Source organism: Physeter macrocephalus, chromosome 4, assembly GCF_002837175.3.
Source record: "Physeter macrocephalus isolate SW-GA chromosome 4, ASM283717v5, whole genome shotgun sequence".
Classification (NCBI taxonomy): domain Eukaryota; kingdom Metazoa; phylum Chordata; class Mammalia; order Artiodactyla; family Physeteridae; genus Physeter; species Physeter macrocephalus.
In genome coordinates this window covers 124,234,878-124,260,788 of record NC_041217.1, presented here as the reverse complement: position 1 = coordinate 124,260,788, position 25,911 = coordinate 124,234,878, and the positions used below count along the sequence as shown (strand labels likewise).

The 25,911-nt window shown below is 34.8% G+C and overlaps 1 protein-coding gene across 15 annotated transcripts in view; it reads left to right on the top strand.

Annotated features, from left to right (window-relative positions):
- Window positions 1-25,911, top strand: part of LRRC7 (leucine rich repeat containing 7) — a 499,495-nt gene that overhangs the window by 219,811 nt on the left and 253,773 nt on the right. For all 15 annotated transcript variants that reach the window (XM_028489260.2, XM_028489268.2, XM_028489261.2 and 12 more), the window contains one exon: window positions 15,414-15,492. In XM_028489260.2, the coding sequence (XP_028345061.2) occupies window positions 15,414-15,492 (79 nt within the window). The remainder of the gene's footprint in view (window positions 1-15,413; window positions 15,493-25,911) is intronic.

Below are 25,911 nucleotides of genomic sequence, written 5' to 3'. Positions count from 1 at the left end.
TTCCTCAGATCTTAATCCAACAGTAAAACTATAATCTTATGTCCATCAGAGATAACTGCATTTTATGATAGTGTGGTATCTGAATAAATAGTCTATTCCTGTTTGCAGAGCTGATACATGGTCATAATGGAGTAAATTGTTTTATATGATAAAGCAAGATAATGAATGATAAGGTTTAATTGCGCAGTGATTCAGTTTTAAGTCTGTTGATTTGTCATAGCTTCAGAGAAACTATGACACTCTAATTTAAGGACTTTAATGAAAATGAATTAATGTGAAAATGCTTCCTAATTCTGCAGCAATTAAGTGATTTTTCTCTCATCCTCTAAAACTTATTTCTGTACAAGAATGAATTTGAACAGCATCATAGTGGGCCAAATCACTGTTGTTAGTTATAATGAAAGGCGATCAGAGTTGAAGGTATTATTATGTGTTTTACTGACTTGCCAATTATTCCACCCCTTCACCAAATGCATACAAAACACTGAAGACAAATAATATCTTCAGCTTTCAGTGAAGAGGGGGAGTTTCTCTCAAACACACCAGAGAAAGAAGATATGAGTAACCAGTTAAATGATTAAAATCTTTAAAATTTTGAGCATATTCAGAAAAGAATAGAGACTCTAGTAGTGTATATATAAATTCTTAAGGAAGTCTATTTTGGGATGCCTTATGTGGGTTGGAGAGAAAATATTACCCTGCAGTTGTTTTCATTTTGCAATAAATATGCTCTGATGTTTGGCAAATCATTAGGCCATTTGTTTAGAGTAAAGCTTATTATTTTGTCCTATTAAAAACCTCACTTTCAATGCTCTTAATGTGCTATTTATCTGAAAATCACTAGCACTTCCCTCACTGTAAGACTACTTTCCTTTCTACAGAGTCTACTTCTGCCCAAGATTATAGTGTTAAAATAGAGGATTGACTCCTCTATTTCCATAGAGGAATATGATGGCAACAAAAACCAGGTCTGTTCTCCTGCCACCTTCTTAGCTAGATGCCAGGATTTTTAACTCATTCTAATGTCTTCATGAGGAAATAAAACCAACATATAATTTTTATGTGTGTTGCCAGCACTTACTCCATGGGGGATAGAGCTTCCAATCTGGTAATATATTTAAATATAAGGGAGAAAGGAACTGTTCCCACCCCCTCATCCTTCTGACGTCTGTGTTGGGCTCTGTCACCTAGAGTCAGCAGAGTCTTTCCTGAGCTGATTGATTCGCCTGTCTTCGTGTGCTCCTGTAATTCCTAGAATTTGTAAAATAACAGAATTGAACTGGCAATGAAGCATTGTGAGTCCTCTCTCTACTAGGCCATACTCCCTCGCAGCTTCAGGATAAACTCCTGAAAAGAACTGCTGCACCTTGTACTGTTTCTAGACTCACAACAGCCACTGTCAAAGTGCAGGCATAGTAAATGCTCAATAAAGCAGTTGACTGCTAATGAATGAAAAAAAATCATTAGCCAAAAATGAGGTAAGATTATTAAATAGGTCCATTTAATATAGTAGTGACTCAATATATTTGCTGTTGAAGCGGAGAGAAGGTGGGGAGGGCAGGTGTCATTTTAACTCCTTTTGACTAAGTCTTATTCATTCCTCTATGAAAGAATTTGTTGGTCAAGGTCATAAAGACTTTCTCAAAATTTTCTCTAGCCAGACATGTCCTAAAGGCAGAATCAGTTGCATGATTGCCACAAAGTATTGATTACTTTACCTGCATTTGGCTTTTCTCTTTATAATGCCACTAAAATAGGCGGTCTTACAGGAGACTTTTAACTCTTCTTGCTTGGGTTCCTACTGAGTTCTTGGCTCCCTTCATTTGAAGGGTTGGAGGTAAAGCAAATCATTCCAGTCTGTTTGTTCTTTTCTCTCTCTCTCTCTCTCTCTCTCTCTCTCTCTCTCTCTCTGTCTTTAATATATGACTGGCCTGTACATTTTCTCCCAAATTTACTAACCTAACTGCTGGATGCTTTTGCTTTCTCCCATATGATAGACTGTGTCTCTGAAATCTAACTCTAATCAGTACTTCCTACTTAATAGAGTATTGCCTCACTTACCAAATATCCTGGGGGAATGTGGGTTTATACACAAAATAATTTTCCAAAAAAAATTACAGTTTATCCTTTTACACCTCAAATTTTAAAATTTTATTTGAATCATTCTGAATGGAAAATATTCCAAAAATGTTTCATATCACATTATTTTCTTTCAATGAGTATAATGAATGCAATTGAACTTTTCCAGGTTGACTTGAGTTCATTATGGTTTGTGTTATTAAATTGTTTTAGTATGTGTAGATGCTTGCCTCTACACAAAATAAGAATGGTAGACTTTAAGAGTTCTGGTGTTAACTTTGTAGTTTTTCCCATCACCTCCTTTATTATCAGACCATGAGTTATCAAGTCTTCATATCGACATTCTGCCTATTTTGAGTAGCCCCCTCTTCTTATTTGTTCCTTCTAATAGCTATTGGTTGAACTATATATAAAGAGGACATAGTTTTGGAACTAAGCTTATAGTACTTGTCAGTATATTAAATTCAGAAATAAAGAACATTATGACCTGAGCAATGCACTCAAAGTTCCAGAAAGTTGATAGTACTATCTGAAATTTGACCAAAGGTAATTATAGAACAAATACAGTTTACAGTGCCCCTATAAGAATGCCACAATGTCAATCCTGAGTATGCATTAAACTCAGAGTTCTGGAAAGTTGGGGCTGTTTGTATTTGACCTGGAGAGTATGTATGGAACAAATCCAATATATTATGCTCTATTATGAATGTTGCATTGTCAATTTTGAGTAGCTAAAATTTATACCCCCAAATAGTTTAAATCCTGGATTTGATGGAGGCAGCTTAATAAACATATAACATGATAGTGTTTGGAATAAGCTTGGCCTGGTTTCAAAACCTCTGAGCCTCAGTTTCTTCATTAGTTTAAATAGCAATAATAAATCATCTTATAAAATTGTTGTGAAGATGAACTAAAGCCAAGTGCTTATAATGTTTCCTCAATAAATTCCATTCTTTCTGCTCCTAAATCTAATCTAATTTACTAGATATCCAAAAACCTTCCTGCTTTCTCAAAATTGAAAAAAATATATAAAAATTGGTATCACATTTAAAATATCAGATGAAAATATTAAAGTGTTATCAATATATATCCCTCCTTTTTTATACAAACTATAAAATTAATGTTTTAGTCCTTTTTCAGCCTACAGCACTTACATCAGGGGGTAGACCATTTGGGCTGATGATACCTCTGAAATTCAGAGAAACATTTCAAAATGCACTATCTATAACTATTATCATGTGTACAGGTTTATATAAAATTTTTAAAGTAATAAACATAAACTTTAATGCATTTGAGAGAACACTAAATCATTTAAAATTTGGTATTTGTAAGAAGTCCTTTATATTATTTTTGTATGAAAAGAGTTACCTGTTTCATCTTAGAAAAGTTAATTTCAATCTAAAGCGTCTGTACTTAAGATCGTGCGTTTCTTTCAATGTTTGTAGTGTTTTAGTTCATTGCTTCAGGATATTGATGCAAAAATATAATTAGATCCAATTTAATAGACACTTGTTCAATTTCTGTTGTTTTCCTAGGTCTGATCTAGGTACTGTCAGGAATATCAAGAAATTGAATGCCAACTGACTCCATCCTCCTATCTTTCCAGAACACTCCCTCTTATACCACTCCAACCCTCCTTTGACCCCAACAAAACCACCAATCTATTAGTACCACCACCTTTTCATGAATTCTCTCAACCTCTCTCAAGGGCAGATGTTTGCTCTGCCCTTTTTGCATGGCTTGATTTTATGGTCAGTCATCAAATGACCCCCTTGATACCTTTGCTTCTCTTTTATATATCTATGTATGCTCAGTAAAATTACAACCCTGACTGAATCCAGCTCTCTACCTATGGCTGAAAAGATCCGGAAGAAAACAGTCACACTGATTGATATGACTTTAAGTTCATGATTGTAGCTCTGAAGTGGAGCCTTAATGCTTCCCAACAATCATGTTGTACTTCCTTCGTCTATTTACTCACATTCTCTTCTGGTGACTATTTCACATGTTCTCTTCTGTCTTCAAACTCCCACATCTCCTGTCCCATGTTCATGGTTATTTATCCTACTCCACTGAGAAAATCAAAACTCTCGAAGGATAATTTCCAGACTGTCACCATCCTATCAATTCATCTACCAGCATCTGCACCCAAATTCTCTCATTTCTGCCAAATTAGTATAGGTAAACTACTCCTGTTTCTCTCTAAAGCCAGTCTCTCCACTGGTTAACCATCCCCTCTTGTCGACCCATGGATATCACTGTAGAAATTCTCCTCAGTCTCTACCACATCATCAAGATCTTCCTCTCTACTTGTTTATTCTAATCAGTATACACACATGCCATTATTTCTTCTGTTCTAAAGAAAATTTCTTGGATTTTCTTCCCTTAATAGTCTCTCACCCCCTTGCAGCAAAAGCTCTAGATGGAGTTGTCTATATCCTCTATCTGCAATTCTTTCCTCTCATCCTCTCTTAAACCCGCCCCAGTCTTTAAGCCCTCCACTCCAAAACAATTCCAGATGAGGTCATACAGATCTCCTCATTACTAAATCCAAAGGCAATATTTGGTCATCATGTTACTTGACCTAGCAACATCATTTGAAACAGTTGAACGCTTCTTCTTACTTTGCACATTTTCTTCATTTGATTTCTAGGATTCAGTACTCTTATTTTTCCTCCCATCTCACTGATTGATCTTGTTCAGGCTCCTATGTTGATTCTTCCTCTTCTCCCCAACCTCATTTCAGAGTATTTCATGGTTCAGCCCCTAGTCCTTTTTTCTTCCTTATCTACATTTACATCACTGGTGCTCACATTTTGTCTCATGATTTAAATACTGTCTAAATCAGCGTTTCCCTCTCTCAACCTCTCTCAAGGGCAGATGTTTGCTCTGCCCTTTTTGCATGGCTTGATTTTATGGTCAGTCATCAAATGACCCCCTTGATACCTTTGCTTCTCTTTTATATATCTATGTATGCTCAGTAAAATTACAACCCTGACTGAATCCAGCTCTCTACCTATGGCTGAAAAGATCCGGAAGAAAACAGTCACACTGATTGATATGACTTTAAGTTCATGATTGTAGCTCTGAAGTGGAGCCTTAATGCTTCCCAACAATCATGTTGTACTTCCTTCGTCTATTTACTCACATTCTCTTCTGGTGACTATTTCACATGTTCTCTTCTGTCTTCAAACTCCCACATCTCCTGTCCCATGTTCATGGTTATTTATCCTACTCCACTGAGAAAATCAAAACTCTCGAAGGATAATTTCCAGACTGTCACCATCCTATCAATTCATCTACCAGCATCTGCACCCAAATTCTCTCATTTCTGCCAAATTAGTATAGGTAAACTACTCCTGTTTCTCTCTAAAGCCAGTCTCTCCACTGGTTAACCATCCCCTCTTGTCGACCCATGGATATCACTGTAGAAATTCTCCTCAGTCTCTACCACATCATCAAGATCTTCCTCTCTACTTGTTTATTCTAATCAGTATACACACATGCCATTATTTCTTCTGTTCTAAAGAAAATTTCTTGGATTTTCTTCCCTTAATAGTCTCTCACCCCCTTGCAGCAAAAGCTCTAGATGGAGTTGTCTATATCCTCTATCTGCAATTCTTTCCTCTCATCCTCTCTTAAACCCGCCCCAGTCTTTAAGCCCTCCACTCCAAAACAATTCCAGATGAGGTCATACAGATCTCCTCATTACTAAATCCAAAGGCAATATTTGGTCATCATGTTACTTGACCTAGCAACATCATTTGAAACAGTTGAACGCTTCTTCTTACTTTGCACATTTTCTTCATTTGATTTCTAGGATTCAGTACTCTTATTTTTCCTCCCATCTCACTGATTGATCTTGTTCAGGCTCCTATGTTGATTCTTCCTCTTCTCCCCAACCTCATTTCAGAGTATTTCATGGTTCAGCCCCTAGTCCTTTTTTCTTCCTTATCTACATTTACATCACTGGTGCTCACATTTTGTCTCATGATTTAAATACTGTCTAAATCAGCGTTTCCCAACCTTTTTGGCACCAGGGACTGGTTTTGTGGAAGACAATTTTTCCACAAACCGGGGTGGGCTGGGGGATGGTTTCAGGATGATTCAAGCACGTTACATTTATTGTGCACTTTATTTCTACTATTATTACATTGTAATATATAATGAAATAATTATACAACTCACCAGAATGCAGAATCAGTGGGATCCCTGAGCTTGTTTTCCTGCAACTAGATAGTCCCATCTGGGGATGATGAGAAGACAGTGACACCCGAAGTGTGTTGTTATGTCCAGTCTACTCCATAATCTCATTTTGCTTGCTGTCACTGCAGAAAACCCTGATTCACAAAGATGGGATGTTGGAAATTGAAGCAGGCTTTTCAGTACTTTTATGGCAATCTCGGGTTATTCCGCCTTGACTTTAATCCAGAAGGTATGGAGATTTGAAGTTGTCTCAGACATACTTTTAAGGCCACCATCACTTATGATCTCAAGCAGTTGATCCTCTTCTAGCACAGAGAAAGTCAATTCACCTGGCTTATGCACAAATGGGTCATGGATCCATTCCTTCCCAGTTTGGAGGTCTTTTGTGGTTGGAAAGTAATGCTCAAACTCTTTTGAAAGCTGAGATAAGTGATCATGCACCAGCTGGGAGAAAGAAGGCCCTGGCTCCATCTCTTTCACAATCTCTGCTAATGTTTGAAACATGTCAAAAATCCCAATGTTCACTCGTCGCCCCCATAATTCCAGTTTGGCTTTGAATGCAGCCACATTATCTGCCGACTTGAACACACTTGTCGTCCTCCCCTGAAGTGACAGATTGAGTTCATTGAGCAGGTTGAATATGTCACACAAGTAAGCAAGATTTGTGACCCATTCTGTGTCACTGAAATGCGCTGCCAGTGGTGACTGTTTTTCTAAAAGAAATCTCTGGAGCTGCTCTCGTAACTCAGAAACTCTGACCAGTGATCTGCCTTTAGAAAGCCATCTCACTTCTGTGTATAAGAGAAGACGTGTGTGCTCTGCGTCCATCTCCTCACAGAGCTGCGCGAACAGCCATGAGTTAAGGCATGTACTTTAATGTGGTTGATAATTTTAATCACATCCTGCAAAACGTCTTAAGTTCAGGTGACATTTTTCGGATAGCCAGCATTTCTCTATGGATGACGCAGTGTGTAGACTCACATTCAGAAGCGACCTCTTTGACCCGAGTAGTGAAACCAGAAAGCCGTCCAGTCATGGCAGCCTCTCTGTCCGTGCATATACCAGCACAGAATGACCAATTCAGTTTTCCTGACATGTAATCATTCAAAGACTTGAATAGTTTCGCAGCTGTGGCGTTGGTTGGCAACAAAAGTGCACATAACATATCCTCATGCACATCCTCCTGAAAAATATATGGCACAAAAACAAATATTACTGCCTTGTCATCAACATCAGTAGACTTGTCAACCTGGATGGCGTACCACGGTGACTCATTAATCCCCTCTAACAATTGTGCCTCAATATCCTCTGCTATTTCATCAATTTGTCTAGTTATGGTGCTAGACGATAGAGAAACATGTGCCACCTTTTGAACTGCAGCCTCTCCTAAAAGTTCATGACAAATGTCCTTAACAGCAGGCAGGATCAACTCTTCACCAATAGTAAAGGGCTTCTTAGCTTTAGCAATGCGGTTAGCCACTAAGGATGATGCTCTCAGTGCAGACACATTTGATGAAGTGGTGGCCTTCAATAATTGCTTCCATTCTTCGTGTTCATGTTTTTCTTCTTTTGAAAAAACTCCAAAGGTTTGTCTTTTAATGCAGGGTGCTTGGTCTCCATGTGGCGAAGCAGTTTTGAAGGTTTCATGGCTCCGTTGGATAGCCAGTCGCCACATACTATACGACATGGGCTTGGAGAATGTGAATCAGCTGTTGCAATGAACCGGTGATTTAAGTAGGACTCCTGGTATTTTCTTTTAAATGCAGCTTTCTTTTTGTTGGCAGTTGTAGAGTCTTCTGCTATCTCAACGTTGGGTCTTTCCCCCTTTTCAAAGAAGCTCTCCAGCGATGTTTGTTTTTTACTCATTTTGGCTAGGGTTAACTTGTGGGCTTACCAAAACTGTGACTGAGACAAGTGTGCAGTGCGGAGAGGCATGGATAGAAGTGGTAAGTAAAATAATGGGCGAGCCACACACGGACTAAAATAAGTGTCGGATTCTGACTTAAAGCCTGTCACCAGATGCAGCTGTACAATTGAAGTACATCAACTCACTTCCCACTATAAAGCCTGCCATCAGATGCAGCTTGTCACTTGCCACTCACTGATAGGGTTTTGATATGTCTCCAAGCAATTGATTTATTATGGTCTCTGTGCAGTCAAACCTCTCTGCTAATGATGATCTGTATTTGCAGCCGCTCCCCAGCACTAGCATCACTGCCTTAGCTCCACCTCAGATCATCAGGCATTAGATTCTCATAAGGAACGTACAACCTACATCCCTTGCATGCGCAGTTCACAGTAGGGTTCGTGCTCCTATGAGAATCTAATGCCATGGCTGATCTGACGGGAGGTGGAGCTCAGGGGTAATGCGAGTGGTGGGGAGCGGCTGTAAATACAGATGAAGCTTCACTCCCTCACCCACTGCTCACCTCCTGCTGTGCAGCCGGATTCCTAACAGGCCACAGGCCAATAACTGGCCTATGGCCCGGGGGTTGGGGATCCCTGATCTAAATGATAATGAATCCTACATTTTGAAATCTACAGTCTAGACCTCTCTCCTAAACCCATCTGACAACTTCTTTTAGAAGTCTTACAGACATCTCAAATTACACATGTCCAAAAGTGAACTATTTATCTTCTTTCCAAAACCTATTTCACATATTGTTTTTACCATCTAAGTTCAAGATAACTCCTTTATTCAAGTTGCTTAGGACAAAGAACCTGGAGTTGTCCTTGATTTCCTTTTTTCTTTCATACTCTTCATCCAATCCATCATGCTATCCTATTGGTCTTATGTTCAAAATTCATCCAGATTCCACTCACTTCCTTCTCCCTCCATTGCTCCCACCCTGATGCAAGCCACCATCAATTCTCCTTATGGTTTATTACAATAACACCTAATTGACCTCCCTTTCAGAAAGACCACTCTACTCAGGAGCCAGAGTGATCCTCTCGAATTATAAATCAGACTGTATCACACATCCTTCAATGTCTCTCTATTTCCTTCAGAGTAAAAACCATTCTTGTAATGGCCTGAGAGCCCCTACATGAGTCAACACCCCCGTCTCCCCATCATACACACCTTATTACTTCTCTAGCCTAATTCTTTGCTACTCTTCTCTTCCTCACTGTGTTCCAGTCACACTGGCCTCCTTGCTATTCCTAGAACACACCAGGAATAATTAATCTTCATGTCTATTCACTCTGTCTAAAATTCTACTGTCCACCTTCAGTTTCCAGATATCTGTATTCCTATCTCTCTCACCTTCTTCAAGTCTTTTCTCAACTGCCATCTTTCCAATTAATAAGGCTTACCCTAATCACCCTAGTTAAGTTTGAAATCTTCAGGCATTTCTGATCTATCTTTATTCTGCTCTAATTACATTTTCCATAGCATGTCTCAAAAGTTAAATACTATTTAATGTATTTCATGTGTATGCTAATTATCTCTATGGTTTATTGTATGTGTTCCTTTGCCAGAATATAAGCTCCACAAATGAAGAGAATGTATCCATTTTTCTTACACTGTATCACCAATGTTTAATACAATTCCTAACACAGAGTAAACACTCAATAAATATTTGTTGAATGTTGACTTTCCCTTTTAGGGACCTTATAATTAAAATATCAGGGAACCACATAAGACAAGACGATAAAGCAATAATTCCTCAATTTATAACCATATATTGTGTCTCATTATTTTTCAGTCTTATTTAATTTCAGAAATAATACAATCTAAAATGCTAGTCTTAAGAAGAGAAGGTCATATGGACTAAAATAGTTGAACAAACTTTCATGCAGATGATAGAATTTAAATGTGTTTATATGGATAATATTTAGACTGAGGATTCAGATGAAAGAGTGGACAGGGACAGGTAAAAATTATAACACACTATTTAAATATATTCAAAAAGTGATGATATTAAAGGTAGCTATATGTTATAGAAATGTCTTACACTCAGGTTTGCCTTTAAAGGATATTCCATTTATGGACATAGGAATCAGTGTTGCTATTGCTAATGTTAGGTTCTATATTTGATTATCACAAATTTTTGCCACATTTAGATTCCACACTTATCTACTGCATTGGGAAAAATATTTGCTTTCATACTTTAATACCAATTTAAAACCAACTTAAAGTCTAACACAATTTTAGTGACATTTTTGTTTTCATTTTGACATCAATAATCTTTTTATAATTAAATAAAGTTGAAAACTATATTAATTACAGATTTAAGATTCTCCTGTCAAGACTTGGTTGCCTGCATTAGTAATAGAAAGGGTAGTCTTAATAAAAATAATTAACTGAATATACTAAAATCTAAATATAGCCATGACTTTCAACTTCTCCCATGCTAAGAAGGAAAGAGCCACATTTGATGATTTCAGAATTCTCCCCTTTCCCTTCTCTGGTGGAAGAATGGCTGAGCACTGCAATGGTCAAATGGAGACAGCAGGAAAGAGAAAAATAAAAGCTCCACAAAGTGGATTAGTTCTTGAATAATTAAAAGTTGAGCAAGCAGGAGCTTTCTCAACCTAATTCTTTTAAAAGGGGAAGGACAAAAAAAACAGTCAGATAAAGTAGACTTTTACATCTTTCCTTCCTCAAGATATTAATAGCTTATTAACACAAGTTTGCATAACTCCATTGCATTAAAAGCTTTGTTTCCAAGGTGTTTTAAGTTCAAAATGCAGAAATGCTATTTCTCATTTGACAGAATTTCTGTGAACATATTTAAAATAGATTTTATGGCATAGTTACTGAAGTGAACATATTGGGAAAATATTACCACAGTGTCCTAATTTGAAGGGCAAATATCTATTGATGTCATCTGATATTTGTGAATGAGGCAACTGTCCATTTTTTAAACTAAATATATCATTTTTACTGTAAAACACAGTGCTTCCAGTGTAATTATTTCAGAGTACAGTCTTTATTTGTTGTGCAGCCTAGGTTTGAATCTAAGCTAAATACAATGAGCTTGAATCTCCAGGATTCCCGAAAGAATTGAACTCATAATTCCTTTAGAAGAGAGTTCCTTATAGACCTGTGTTAGAAAATTTATGTGATGTCTCAGCTGAAAAATAGGGATTAAAACTCGAGTTGCATGGCCTACAAATACTTGAATCTGTTTTTTACAGTAATCACAAATAAAAATGGCTGGAATAAGATAAATTGTTAAAGTGAAGTCCTATTTCTGGATGCATAATTTGAAAATCAAAACAAAGTTAATCTTAAAAAGTGTGTGTGGGGGGCTTCCCTGGTGGCGCAGTGGTTGAGAGTCCGCCTGCCGATGCAGGGGACACGGGTTCGTGCCCCGGTCCGGGAAGATCCCACATGCCGTGGAGCGGCTGGGCCCGGGAGCCATGGCCGCTGAGCCTGCGCGTCCGGAGCCTGTGCTCCGCAACGGGAGAGGCCACAACAGGGAGAGGCCCGCGTACCGCAAAAAAAAAAAAAAAAAAAAAAAAAATGTGTGTATGAACTCTTTTAGAATTGAATAGTGTGTGTATATTTATATATATTATATCAATATATATGTGTATAAATATATGTATATATAACCTTTTTAAAAATCAAACACACTGTGTTTCAGAGGACCAGACAGACCAATCTCAAAAATTGGTTAATAAAAATGTGAGCTCTATGGGGAATTCCCTGGCGGTCCAGTGATTAGGCTCTGTGCTTTCACTGCCAGGGGTGCGGGTTTGATCCCTGGTCCGGGAATTAATATGCTGCAAGCCGGTTGGCAAGGCCAAAAACAAATTTAAAAAAAAAAAAAAAAGGAAAAGAAGCAAGATGCTTAAAAAAAATGTGGACTCTACATTTTTAATATAGTAACGTAATAAAGAGGAACAGTAAACAATTTTAGTAAGTAACGAAATAAAGAGGAACAATAGACATGGTGTTAAAAAAAATTAAATAAATCCCACCTATATTCGTTCCCATCTATAAACATCCATTAGGTATTTAAATAAGTCACCTAATCTTTGTGAATGCGTGATTCTTCATCCATAAAATGAAAATAATATTGCCTAATATATCTTCCCCATAGGATTATTAAGAGAATTAAATTATTTTACACAGTGGCATAAAGAAGTGTAAGTTAACTTTCCTCTTATTAATACATGAATTTTATCTAGTATTTATTAGATACTTATTAAGTGGCTGACACGATACTAAGTGCTTTACAACATGCTATCTAATAATCGGAACGGCCCTTTGAATTAGGCAAGAAATGAGAAAGTGACGTTTAAATATTAAAATGTCTGACTAAGATTACATAGCTAGTTAAGTGACAATACTGAGATTAGGTCATCCTTCCAACCCGTGCTTTTAACTACTATGCTTTAGTACCTCTCCATGTTTAGACTGAACTATAAGTTAAAGATATGCTCTAAGAACTTTTCCTAAAGTCTAAGGTCCATATATTGGTATATATGGTAAAGTTCCCTGGCAACCTATTTTTCCAAATGTGTTCTGACTTTCATAAGCAAATTAAGCAGCTATAAAAACCTCTACAAAAATACAAAAATATTGCTCAGCATAGACTAGTTATATATGTTTATATATTTACATTATAACATACATATATTTATTTATAAATATATGTTTATTATTTACTTCCCATCTGCAAGAGCATTTATTGCAGCTATTATATTGATAAGATATTGAGAGATTCTTTCAGCACACTAATTCCTACCTCTTTGTTGTCCTCTTAGGTAGATAAATTTTACAAGTTTATACTAGCCAGCTCATCTCGACATGATTGTTGGTTCCTTTGTTGACGGACACCCTCTGCTTCTATTTGTTTCTAATAATTATAGAAAACAGATATTCAGCACTTTGTGCCAATTACTTTACTTGCTTTATCTCCCTCAATCCTCTCTGCAACTCTCTGATGAAACCATTCATATAATAATCATATTTCAGAGTAGGAAACTAAGACATTGAACATTTAAATGACTTGCCTAGGGTTACCCAAACGGTAAATTATAAAGTTGGGATTCCATTTTAGTCCAATGGACTCTGCTCTGAACAATTTTAAGTTTAACTGTAAACAACATAATATGAGTTTGTTTTTTTTTTTAACAAATATTGTGGTAGCATTTTCACCCAGCAGGGAATTCCATTTTCAGCAGAAGATAAAGAGATACACTACAGTCCTTTCTTTAAAATCATACTTTAATTTGCTTCTGCTTCCATGTCTTGGTTTACACATGATTGCAGGAAATATCATCCTAAGGCAGGCACCTGTGGAGATAAGGCATCAGGCACACTGGCTTGTAATGAGCCCAGATTGGTAACTGGGCAGAAAAAGCTAAAGGGAGAAAAGTAAAAGCCTTATACTCCTGTTGGTTGCAGATATCCAAAGTGACTATGAATGCTCAGGGGAAAAGTTGAGGATAGCTAAGGGTTATGTTATTGACTTCCGTGCCATTTTGTTAACCTCTAGTTAATAAGGGCAGCTCTAGGTGTTATGACCTTTCCAAAAAGGGTAATTGCTTTTCTCATTCAATTCATACGCAATGGTGCTCCTAAACTTCCTTGGGTTTTTATTAAGAAAATACTTCAGCAATAATTTTAGGACAGCACAGTTTCTGGTGAATCTTCCCATAGAGAGAAGCGGCATGAGAAATGCCTCCACACCATCTTTCACACCCTCACTTTGCTTTGGTGAATGACTTGCTTGGTTTGGTTCTCCTCCTGCTGCTTCTCTGGACCTTGAAATGCTGTGGACATGGTGGTCTAGGTCAACAGACTCTAGGAAGGTGGAGGCTTTTCTTTCTTGATTATCTATCATCAAAAAGTTCAACTAAATACTACCACAAAGTGTTCCTTATCCTTCTGTCATATGTGAAGTACTTGGCAGGACTAGTACTTCACAGACATTTTTTTAAACACTTAACAATAGTTTCAAAAATTGAGAGCAAGCAGTACTGCAGGTATATAGGAATGGCTTCATATTGTTGTTTTCCCTTCTAATTTTTGTAGGGCTTACTTCAATCATCCCTCAGTATCTGTGGGAGATTGGTTCCAGAAAATACCAAAATTGGTTGGTTCCCTGCAGATACCAAAATCCGCAGGTGCTCAAGTCCCTTATATAAAACGGCGTAGTATTTACATATAACCTATGCACATCCACCTGTATACTTTAAATCATCTCTAGATTATTTATAATACTTAATGAAATACAAATGCTATGTTAATAGTTGCCAGTGTGGAGCAAATTCAAGTTTTGCTTTCTGGACTTTCTGACTTTCTTTTGTTTTTTTTTTAAATATTTTCTACCTGCCCTTTGTTGAATCCGTGGATGTGGAACTTGTGGATATGGAGAGCCAACTATATATTTAATTCATTTATATCAACTGATTGAAGCATCCTCCACATCTTTTACTCCTCTGAATAAAATCCTAATTTATGGATTGGATTTTGGCTTACTGATTTCCAGTAAGAAAAACTTGTGTTTTTCTGTCACATAGCCAACAGCACAGCTGTGACAGCAGATGAGCAGTTCTCCAAGGGCAGTCAGCCAGGCTGACTACCTCAGAGACTCCAGAGAGGACCCCAGGAAAGGTTGTTCACCTTGTCACCCTTTCAGGCAGATGTAGAGCTGCACTCTGTGCCAACAAGAAAGAGGTGCACAAAATGTGTTAGAGCTTCTTAATAGTTTGGGAATATCTATCGGTTTTGTGAATTCTCCTTAGGTATCTTTACATTGTACATGTTCAATCTTCTCAATCTTACAAAATGAAGAGAGTAAAGATTTTATTTTCTGTTTTCTTATATCTGCTGATTTCCCCTTTCTTTTGTAGCAGCACTATAATAACTAAATAATCCCAACTATTTTTATTTCTTTAGATTAGTAAACAGCCAAGGTATATCCTATGCTAAATTGTCCTCAATTTTATATCTAATTTCCAATTATTACTATCATAAAATATTATTTAACACTCATATTTTATTTTTAAAATGTATGTATATTATATAACACTAATGTATTATATTAGTAAGTTATTATTCTTACATGTGATTACCCATATGGTGTTTACACTGTGTATTTAATTAATTTTTCTTAATATTAAAACTATTGTTTAGTATATTTTATGTACTATTTTCTTAATTTTAGGTGTACAAGAATTTCCAGAAAACATAAAGTGCTGTAAGTGTTTAACAATTATTGAAGCCAGTGTCAATCCCATTTCTAAGTGAGTATGAGTGATTACATTTTATTTATCTTTATATTTCCATTGGATAATAATGTACCAAGATAAAGGAAACTCACATAGTAAATGAATTTTAAATGCTGTATTTAAAATTCTATTTAATAGAATGATGGGAAAGGAATAATCAAATCAGGATAGTTCAATAAAAGATGAGTAAAAGCATTGCTGAGTAACAATGAAGGCCTAATTGACACAAGATGGCATTACTTTGAAGGAAACCGTGTCATCATTTTTTGTGGTTCTCAAGCAACATTCCATGGAAGAGTGCCAAAACTAAGAAAACAGTTATTAGTTATGGTCATGCTGGAAAATTAGCATCAAGGTTCTGATGAAAGTTCAAGAGAGTGCAAGTGTATAAGGTGCATGCAAATAGCTGTCATGTGATTCAAGGTGGAAAATGAATTAAGTATGATCAGAAAAAGGGAGTACTGTATTTAGGTACCAGATATCACAGGAAGAGCAAAAAGACAATTCTGTGAGGATAGCCTAATGGAAGACATGGATGGTAAAAATACTGTGATCAGAAATAGGGTATTTGTGTGTCATGATCTGTTAGTAGAGAAATGCCAAGGGAAAGTGAAACCCAGCATATGACCATGTTTCAAATTACGATGTGCCATAGTGATAGGGTGTATTGTGGAATCAAATAGTTCAAGAAACCATGAAGTGAATGGATTGGGTAAGCCCTGAATCTGAATGTTAAAGTCACTTATCTGTGGAAGTATATGTAAAATCTAGAAAGTCTGTTGAAAGTTGTAGTAATATTTGGAAGTGGATGAAATTAATCAGTGGTATTGGGATGCAGATAATGAGTTACAAAGTAAGACTGGCATTTTAATTATACAAAAACTGACAGGATTTGAGCAAAATCCCTCAGTCCTTTGTCCACATGAAGATGGGGAGCCTGGGAGAAACTGAAGTTCATAGGAAAGGCATTGAATGAATCTAGTGTTTCCAGAAGAAGACAAAAGGAAGTTTATCAAAGGGAATTTAAAGGGAAAATTTTCACCAATAGGCTGAGGAGAGGGAGTAGTGAGGATGGTTTCTTTATGGATCATGAGAAGAGGATGTAGGTGAAACTAGAAATGAAATAGAATGTAAAAGAATGAGGTAGAAGTTTAGACGAGGCTCTTTACAGTGAATGGTTAGTGAAATAACTTGAGGCCTTTAGTAGAAAGTGTGGAACATCAAGGAATAAACTATGTTTGAATAAACCATATTCTACCTCAAATGTAGCATATGGTGGGGGGAAAAGAAATGTGAAAAGTATTCTCCAAAACAGTTAGACCAAAATGCAACTTTCTCATAAAAGAAATAAATATTGCTAACTTATCACAACAGGACTATCGACATGTCCTTCACTTAAGTCATAATCCAGGGCATATGATGAATTATTTTGATTTCTAGATCTTTAATTCTAATAGCTCGTTGTATTTAGGAATCGTGGTCAGGTCTTTGAGAGTGGAAGTCAGATGATAAATTACGTATTTAAGAAGCTTAAAATCTATAGATTTGTTGGCTATGTCTCTGAATTCCTTTCATATATTTAACTTTTTAAAAGATAAATGAATATAACTGATTTCATCAAAAAATGTCTAAAACTAAAAGCAAGTTTGGGAATTCATTAAAAAATTACTCAAAAAAAAGTCAATTTAAATAGTATATCAATTTTAAAGTCAGGGTTTTGTTTTTTTTTTAAGATATATTGGGTTGGCCAAAAAGTTTGTTTGGGTTTTTCCCTAAGATGTATGGAAAAACCCAAATGAACTTTTTGGCCAACCCAATAATTCACATACAGTAAAATTCACTCTTTTAGGTGTATGGCTCAGTGAATTTTGACAAATGTATATAGTTACAGAATCACCATAATCATCAAGATATAGACTATTTCCATCATCCCAAAAAGTTCCCTCAGCCCAGTCATCCATTGATCTGATTTCTGTCCCCATGGTTTTGTCTTTTCCAAAATATCATATAAATGGTGTCATACTTAGTGTTTTTTTCTTAACACAGTGATTTTGAGATTTATTCCTGCCATTTCAAGAATTGGTACTACATTCCCATTTATTTCTAGGTAGAATTCCATTGTATGAATATAACACAATTTGTTTATCTATTCCTCAGTTGATAGACTTTTAAGTTGTTTCCAGTTTGGGGCTATTATGAATAAAGTGGGTATAAACCTTTCTGTACAGGTGTTTGTGTAAACACCTGTTTTCACTTCTGTTGGGTAAACACCTATGAGTAGTTTTCTGTGTAGTACGGTACATGTATGCATAACCTTATAAGAAATTTCCAAACTGTTTTCCAAAATAACTATTTCATTGTTCATTCCAACCAGCAATCTGAGTTTCCATTGTTCCTCATTATTGTCAGAATTTGGTACTGTCATTTTTTTTTTTCTATTTTAGCCAGTCTAGTAGATATAGTATCTCATTGTCATATCTCACTGTAGTTTTAATTTATAGTTTGAATGTCAAATTAGCATCTTTCCTTGTATTTATTTACAATCTGTATTGCTTCTTTGTTAAAAGTTCAGATTTTTTGTTCATATTTATTGACTTGTCTTTTTATTATTGAATTATAAGAATTCTTTATAAATTCTGGCTAAAAATCAGATATTTGTTTGCTCTTCTGACTTATCTTTTCACTTCCTAAATAGTGACTTTCAAATATAAAAAGATTTTCATTTTCATGAAGCCCTATTTAGAATTTTTTTATGGTTTATTCTTCTTGTCCTGTCTAGGAGATCATTACTAAATTCATAGTCATAAAGATTTTCCCCCATGCTTTCCTCTGGAACTTTTGTAGTTTTGGTTTTACATTTAGGTCTATGATCCATTTAAAGTTGATTTTTGTAAATATATATGTAAGGTGTGAGGGTTGTGGTTCTCTTTTTTATTTATTTATTGCATATAGATATCCAACTGTTCAGTACCATTTGTTGAAAAGATTATCCTTTCTTTATAAAATTATCTGAGTCCCTGTTTTGTAAATCAATTGATCATATGTGTTTGGATCCATTTCTGAATTCTCTATTTTTTATGTTAATCTATATGCCTCTCCTAACACCAGTTTTATACTACTTAATTACTGTAGCTTTGTAGTAATTCACACAGTCAGGGAATGTGAGTCTTTCAACTTTGTTCTTCTTTATCAAAATTATTTGGGCTCTTCTATGCCCTTTGCTTTTCCATATAATTTTTATAATTAGCTTACCCCAAAATATGGAATTTTGATAAGGATTTATTGAATTTGTAGATCAATTTGGGCAGAATTGACATGTCAAAAATATTGAGTATTCCTTTTTCTGAACATAATATATCTCTATACTTATTTAGATCTTTTAAAAATTTTTATCAATGTTTTGTAGATTTAAGTTTACAAATATTGTACAAGTTTTGTTCATCTTATTCCAAGTATTTCATGTTTTGGGGACAATTACAAATAATTTTTCTATCATAGAAATATAATTGACTATTGTATATTGACCTTATATCCTGCAACTTTATTAGATTCACTTATTAGTACTAGTAAATACTTTGTAGCTTTGTGGGGGAAGGGATGTGATTTTCTATGTAGACTATCATGTTACCTGTGAATAAAGACAGTTTTATTTCATCATTTTCAATCTGTACTTCTTTTATTTATTTATTTAGCCTTATTGTCCTGGCTAGGACCTCCTGTATATAATGTTGAATAGAAGAGGTGAAAACAGATATTATTGCCTTGTTCCCAATCTTAGGGAGAAAGCATTCAGACTTTCACCATTATATATGATTGTTACTTATTCTTTTTTTAAAAAAATACATTCCCTTTATCAGGCTGAGGGAATTTAAAATAATACATTTCTCACTTCCTTTTGAGCTTTTACCAGCAGGGCTGTCAAAGTTTAGATTTCTACTTTCAAACTTTTCAAGAAAATCAAGGCTTTCTCTATGATGCTCTTCAACAGTCATGCAATCTCTGACCACTTCCTGGTTCCAAAGCCTCTCCACATTTTTTTGGAATTTATTACAGCAGAATCCCAATACCAGATACCAAAATCTGTGTTAGTTTTATAATGCTGTGTAAGAAATTACCACATACTTTGTGGCTTAAAACAACACATATTTACCATCTCTAAGTTTCTGTGGGTCAGAAATCTGGTCATGCTCTAGCTGGGTTCCCTGTTTGAGAGTTTCACCAGGCTACCGTCAAGGGATCAGTCAAACTGCAGTCTCATCTGGAGGCTCAGCTGGAGAGAAATACATTTTCGAGCTCATTCAGGTTATTGGCAGAATTCATTTTCTTGCTGTTATAAACCTGTGAGCCCCAGCATTTTGCTGGCTGACAGCTAGAGGCCACTTTTGCATCCTAAAGGCTGGTGCAGTTCCCAGCCAGGTGACCCTCTCCATAGGCAGTTCGCAACATAGCATCTTGTTTCTTCGAGGTCAACAGCAGAGTAGAGTGAGTATCGTAGCAAGATGGAGTCACAAATGTAATACAGATATGAGAATGACATCCTATCCTATTTGCCACATTCCGTTGATTAGAAGCAAGTCACAAGTCCTACCAATACTCAAGAAGAGAAGATTTTACCAGGGCATGAACTTCTGAAAGCAAAGATTATGGAGTCCACCTTAGAATCTGCCAAATCTTTGAAATCTGTTTTGCTGAGACTTTTTCCTGTCAATAGACGTTGAATTTTGTCAAAGTTTTTCATAAAAAAATATCTATTGACATGATGATATAAATAAACCCTACCTGGTCATGAAGTATTACACTTTTTATAAATTAATGGCTCTGATTTGATAATATTTTGTAAGGATTTTCCCATCTATATTCATGAGGCATATTAGTCTGAAATTTTTTTTCCTGTATAGTACTATTCAAATTGCCTATTTTTTCTTGAGTGATTTCTGATAGTTTGTGTTTTTTAGGAATGTGTACATTTCATATGTTTTCAAACTTATTGGTACCACATTTTTCATAATATTTTTTATTAGCCCTTTAATATCTATAATATCTCTAGTGATGCTCTCTGTTTCATTCCTGGTATCAATAATTTTTGTCTTCTTTCTTTTTTTACTTGATCAGTTATACCAGAGATTATCAATTTGCTCTATTAAAAAATAGACTTAGGTTTCATTTATTTTTCTTTATAGCTTTTCTATTTATTTTCTTAGATACAGAAATCTACAAAGTAGTTAAGTCATGAAAACCCTGGAATATGAAAGTTATAGTTTTAAGTGTTAGCGTACTAGTTTTAGTTTTATATGTGAACGTTATAGTATAGTCTGAATGCTTTAACCAAGTCACTGGTGAAAATTATTACAATAAAATTGAAAATAACAACTTCTCAATGAGAAAGTAAGGACCAACATTTGTTGAGAACCTAGCATGTCTCAGGCTTTTAGGTTATTTCATTTTCATCTTCATGGCAATTATGAAGTAGATAAACATTATCTACGTAACTTTTTACATATGGAAATGCATAAAGATAGTATTTAAATTCCTGGGCTCCTTTTATTATATTTCACAAATCCTGAAGAAACATTTCAATTTTGGTTTAAATTAAAAGATACAGTTTGAAAAATCTGAACATTCTTAATGCTCAACAATAAGGAAATTGCTAATAAATTATGGTACATCCACTGGATGGTTATAAAGATTATTTATAGGGTGACCATATGTCTCTGTTTGCTCAAGTCATCCCAGTTTATACCTCTTGATGTGGCATGATTAATAATAGTTCCCTTTTAACACTCAAAAGTGTCCTAGTTTGAATGATAGATTATGTAGTCACTCTGGTTATACAGCAAAATTGAAAGATAATTACAAAGTAAAGGGAGAAATCATGATACAAGTTTGCAATGATGTTAAAATAATTAATTTGAAATTAGATCAAAATTAAATACATGAAATGGTAATAATAGTTGTGTTAAGGAGGTGGAATTATGAGCAACATTTTTCTTTTCTCTTTATTTTCTAAATGTCCTCTGATAATGTTAGGTTAATTTTATAACTTTAAGGTTATAAATTAAAATGTATAGATGTAAAATATCTTTCCAATTAGAGTAGGAGATTTTACATTGGCTCCTTAATCAAAATTTATAGCACCTGTATTTTAATTTGGTTTAACTGTTCTAATGGAGGTCAAATGCCTGTAATATGTTTTCATTAAACTTCTAAAGTAAATGCAATTAGAAAAGAAAAATGTTGAAACAAGGATGTCAGCAGCCAATCTTAATCTGCCTATTCCAACAATAAAATTAGCACTGATAAAAGTATTTAAATTAGTATTCTAGTTAATATTGAAAGATCAGAATGAAAACAATACCAAGGAAAAGTAATACAATTGCTCCCATTTAGTGAGTTCTTAATATGGGGTGGGTAATCATTTACTCATTAGAGCAACTCTGGAAGTGGATATTAGTATGATCATTTTATAAAGAAGGAAACTGAGTCTTACAAAGATTAAGTGATCTGTAAAAGGCACAGAGATAAATAACTGAAAGAACTGTGATTCAAACTTAGGTCTTCTGACATCAATGCCCACGTGCTCAAGCACTAAACATTTTGGGTGTCTGATTCTAGTGTGCTTTCTTTATTGCAATTTGAATATGCTAATTAAAAAAATTTTATTGGAGTATAGTTGATTTACAGTTTGTGTTAGTTTCAGGTGTACAGCAAAGTGAATCAGTTATACATATACATATATCCCTTCTATTTTTTTTTTAGATACTTTTCCCATATCTGCCATTACAGAGTATTGAGTAAAGTTCCCTGTGCTGTACAGCAGGTTCTTATTAGTTATCTATTTTATATTTAGTAGTGTGTATATGTCAATGCAAATCTCCCAATTTATCCCTCCCCCCACCTTATCCCCTGGTAACCATAAGTTTGTTTTCTACCTCTGTGACTCTACTTACGTTTTGTAAATAAGTCCATTTGTACCCTTTTTTTAAAGTTTCCACATGTAAGCGATATCGTGATATTTGTCTTTCTGTGTCTGACTTACTTTACTCAGTATGACAATCTCTAGGTCCATCCACGTTGCTGCACATGGCATTATTTTGTTTTTTTATGGCTCAGTAATATTCCATTGTATATATGTACCACATCTTCTTTATCCATTCCTCTGTTGATGGACATTTAGGTTGCTTCCATGTCCTGGCTATCGTAAATAGTGCTGAAATGAACATTGGGGTGCATGGATTTTTTCTAATTCTGGTTTTCTCTGGGTATATGCCCAGGATTGGGATTGCTGGGTCGTATGGTAGTTCTATTTTTAGTTTTTTAAGGAACCTCCATACTGTTCTCCATAGTGGCTGTACCAATTTACATTCCCACCAACAGTGTAAGAGAGTTTTCTTTTCTCCACTTTTAATTTCAGCCATTAATAAAATGAAAATGTTTCCTTAGAGAGAGAATTATTTACCAGTATATATATTTTAAAATACTTTGAATTTTTTTAATAAATCAAATGTCAAATGTGGAAAACCACCAGTTACTTTAGGAATGTGAAAGCCTTTAGGAATGTGAAAACCTTTCATTAGAGTTCCCTTACTTAGTGTAAAATGTTGGATTTCATTGAGTATCTTGGAGGAGGATAAAGACAGCCCATGACTTTCATCTTCATTGAGTTTATCTAGCTTGCTAAAGAATATCTTCTTCCTTGCAGGTCCTTGTATGTTCCTCTGGAAGTTGTGATGTTGACAAGTGGGACCACTGTCACTATTAAAGCTACAAAATCATACCATAAAATTAATAATGAATAAAGTTGAATATCTTTTTAGCAGACCTACTGAATATATATTTTCAAATAATATGTTTTCAAAATACAATACTAGATTATTGAGGAGATTTAAAAAACTCCTTGTCCTCAAAGAACGTATAATTTATTCCAGGAATAAAAAATTCCCAAAACTTGTATAAAATATGATTGTTATAAGCATTTTGCTAAATCTATGAATATAATGCTGTGGGGAAGGTGAGGAAGAAAGCATTAATTTTGAATCTCAGTGCAGAGTAACCATTCAACAAATTCTTATTTAAGTAAATTGAAATAAAAAATACACATGCTATTAAACAATACATACTGTATAAATATACCCTTTAATTCTACATTTTTAGAAAAGAAAGATTCGATATACAATGTCAACACATCTTCGTTTATAAGCAGACTGAAAAAACTATCTTACTTTGTATTCTGGTTTTTTCATATAATTTATTTTTGGCAGTCCAATTTTGCAATTGGAATCTGTCCAGTGTAGTCAGTTCTTAAATCCTTAGAGAAGTGTTCTGTGTAAGAGCCAGATTTTCTTACATCATAAACTTTGCCAGAGAAGCAGCCTAAAGAAATATATTTTTTATCAAAAGAAGTGGTACAATGTAATACCATTTAGTGCATACATGTGTGGAAAAATAGACTAAGGTAAGCTGAGTAGTTCAAACTGTCCCTATAACTAGAAAATTAGTATTTTTAAAGGATTTTTATTTATTAATAGTTACAATGTTAAAATAAATTATTATATAAAAAGTTTTAACATTCTTCTCATTTTACACATATTAATCTTCTTTTTTGAAAAGTAATAAATGATTTCTTTTCTCAAATGACTATAGGAACCAAAAGGACATCAAAGTAAGATAGTAGTTAAATTGAATTGTAATCTATTGGACATCTGTGCCATTATCATAAAAACTATTTTACTATCAGGGTATGAGCTCTAATGTATTATAAGAATGGAAAAAATAGAGAAAAACAAAGATCTACAATAAATTCTTTTTACTCTTATAGGATAAAGTTCAAACCTTTGCGTCAAGCATTAAGTATCCTATAAATCCTGTCCCCTACTGATATTCTCAAATCTTAATTTCTAATACTCTTATACATAAAGTATTCCCTCTAGAACTCATCTTCTCTTTGTCACCCATCTCAGGTGAATTCTTACCTCTACATTATAGAACCCCTCACTCCTCCTCTGCCTCCTTTCTCTCTCTTTTCTGTTTTTACGAATCCTACCTTCCTTTGGGAGCAAATTTATGGAAACATCCTCTATGAAGCCAGATACAATCAATCCAACTCCAAATTACAAATTGAACTAAGATATTTGTAGCAAAAATAATCCCTATAAGATCAGCGTCTTAAGAGTGTATAAAGAATTCCTACCAAATTGATATACAAATATTAATTGTGTTTAGTTTGGGTGCCCCAGCAGAAAAGTTTAGAAAATAAATCAAGCAATATATTTAGAAAATGATCTAAGAAAATACCAATTAAGGATATGTTATCAAGCTATTTACTAGTATGGACCACTGGACCTTAATCTTTCTGGGAAACTCTGGGAAACAGTTTAAACACATATCACAGAGTTGTTAAGCACAATGGGTGAGGGAGCTGATGTATTTATACTCCTTCTAATCATTAGCTGAGACCTATTCATAGGGACATTAATCTCTTGTAACCAGCAATATAACTTAAGTAAACTCTTGTACACCAGAATATATGTTAAAAATAAATAGAATATATAATAGGAATACAAACAAAAAACTAGAAACAGCTGTAGTTTTCAATTAGATGGAGAATGATAAATAAATAGTGGTATATTCATACAATGGAATACTATGCTATGGTGATCAGACATCTACATCAAAATGAATGAATTTAATTTAACTAATCAGTGAATTATTTAATAATATGAATTATTAAAAGTCTCAGAAAAATATGCATAGTATGATTTGATTTATATAATATTCAGAAACATGTAAAACCATGTGACTTTTTCTTTCTTTTTTTAGGGATTTAAATAGGTGTGGTAAAACTCCTTAAAAAGCAGAAAAGTAAACATCATTCAGGAATTTGTGGAGCAAATAGATGTAGTCAGGGAGGGATACCTAGAGGGTGTTAAAAGTACTGGTTCTATTTATTAAATTATACTGTGGGTACATATATACTCTTATTTTTTTTTAACATCTTTATTGGAGTATAATTGCTTTACAATGGTATGCTAGTTTCTGCTTTATAACAAAGTGAATCAGCTATATATATATACATATATCCCTGTATCTTCCCCCTCTTGCATCTCCCTCCCACCCTCCCTATCCCACCCCTCTAGGTGGTCACAAAGCACTGAGCTGATCTCCCTGTGCTATGCGGCTGCTTTCCACTAGTTATCTATTTTACACTTGGTAGTATATATAAGTCCATGCCACTATGTCACTTCGTCTCAGTTTACCCTTCCCCCTCCCCATGTCCTCAAGTCCATTCTCTATGTCTGCATCTTTATTCCTGTCCTGCCCCTAAGGTTCTTCAGAAACTTTTTTTTTTTTTTTAGATTCCATATATATATGCGTTAGCATACAGTATTTGTTTTACTCTTTCTGACTTACTTCACTCTGTATGACAGACTCTAAGTC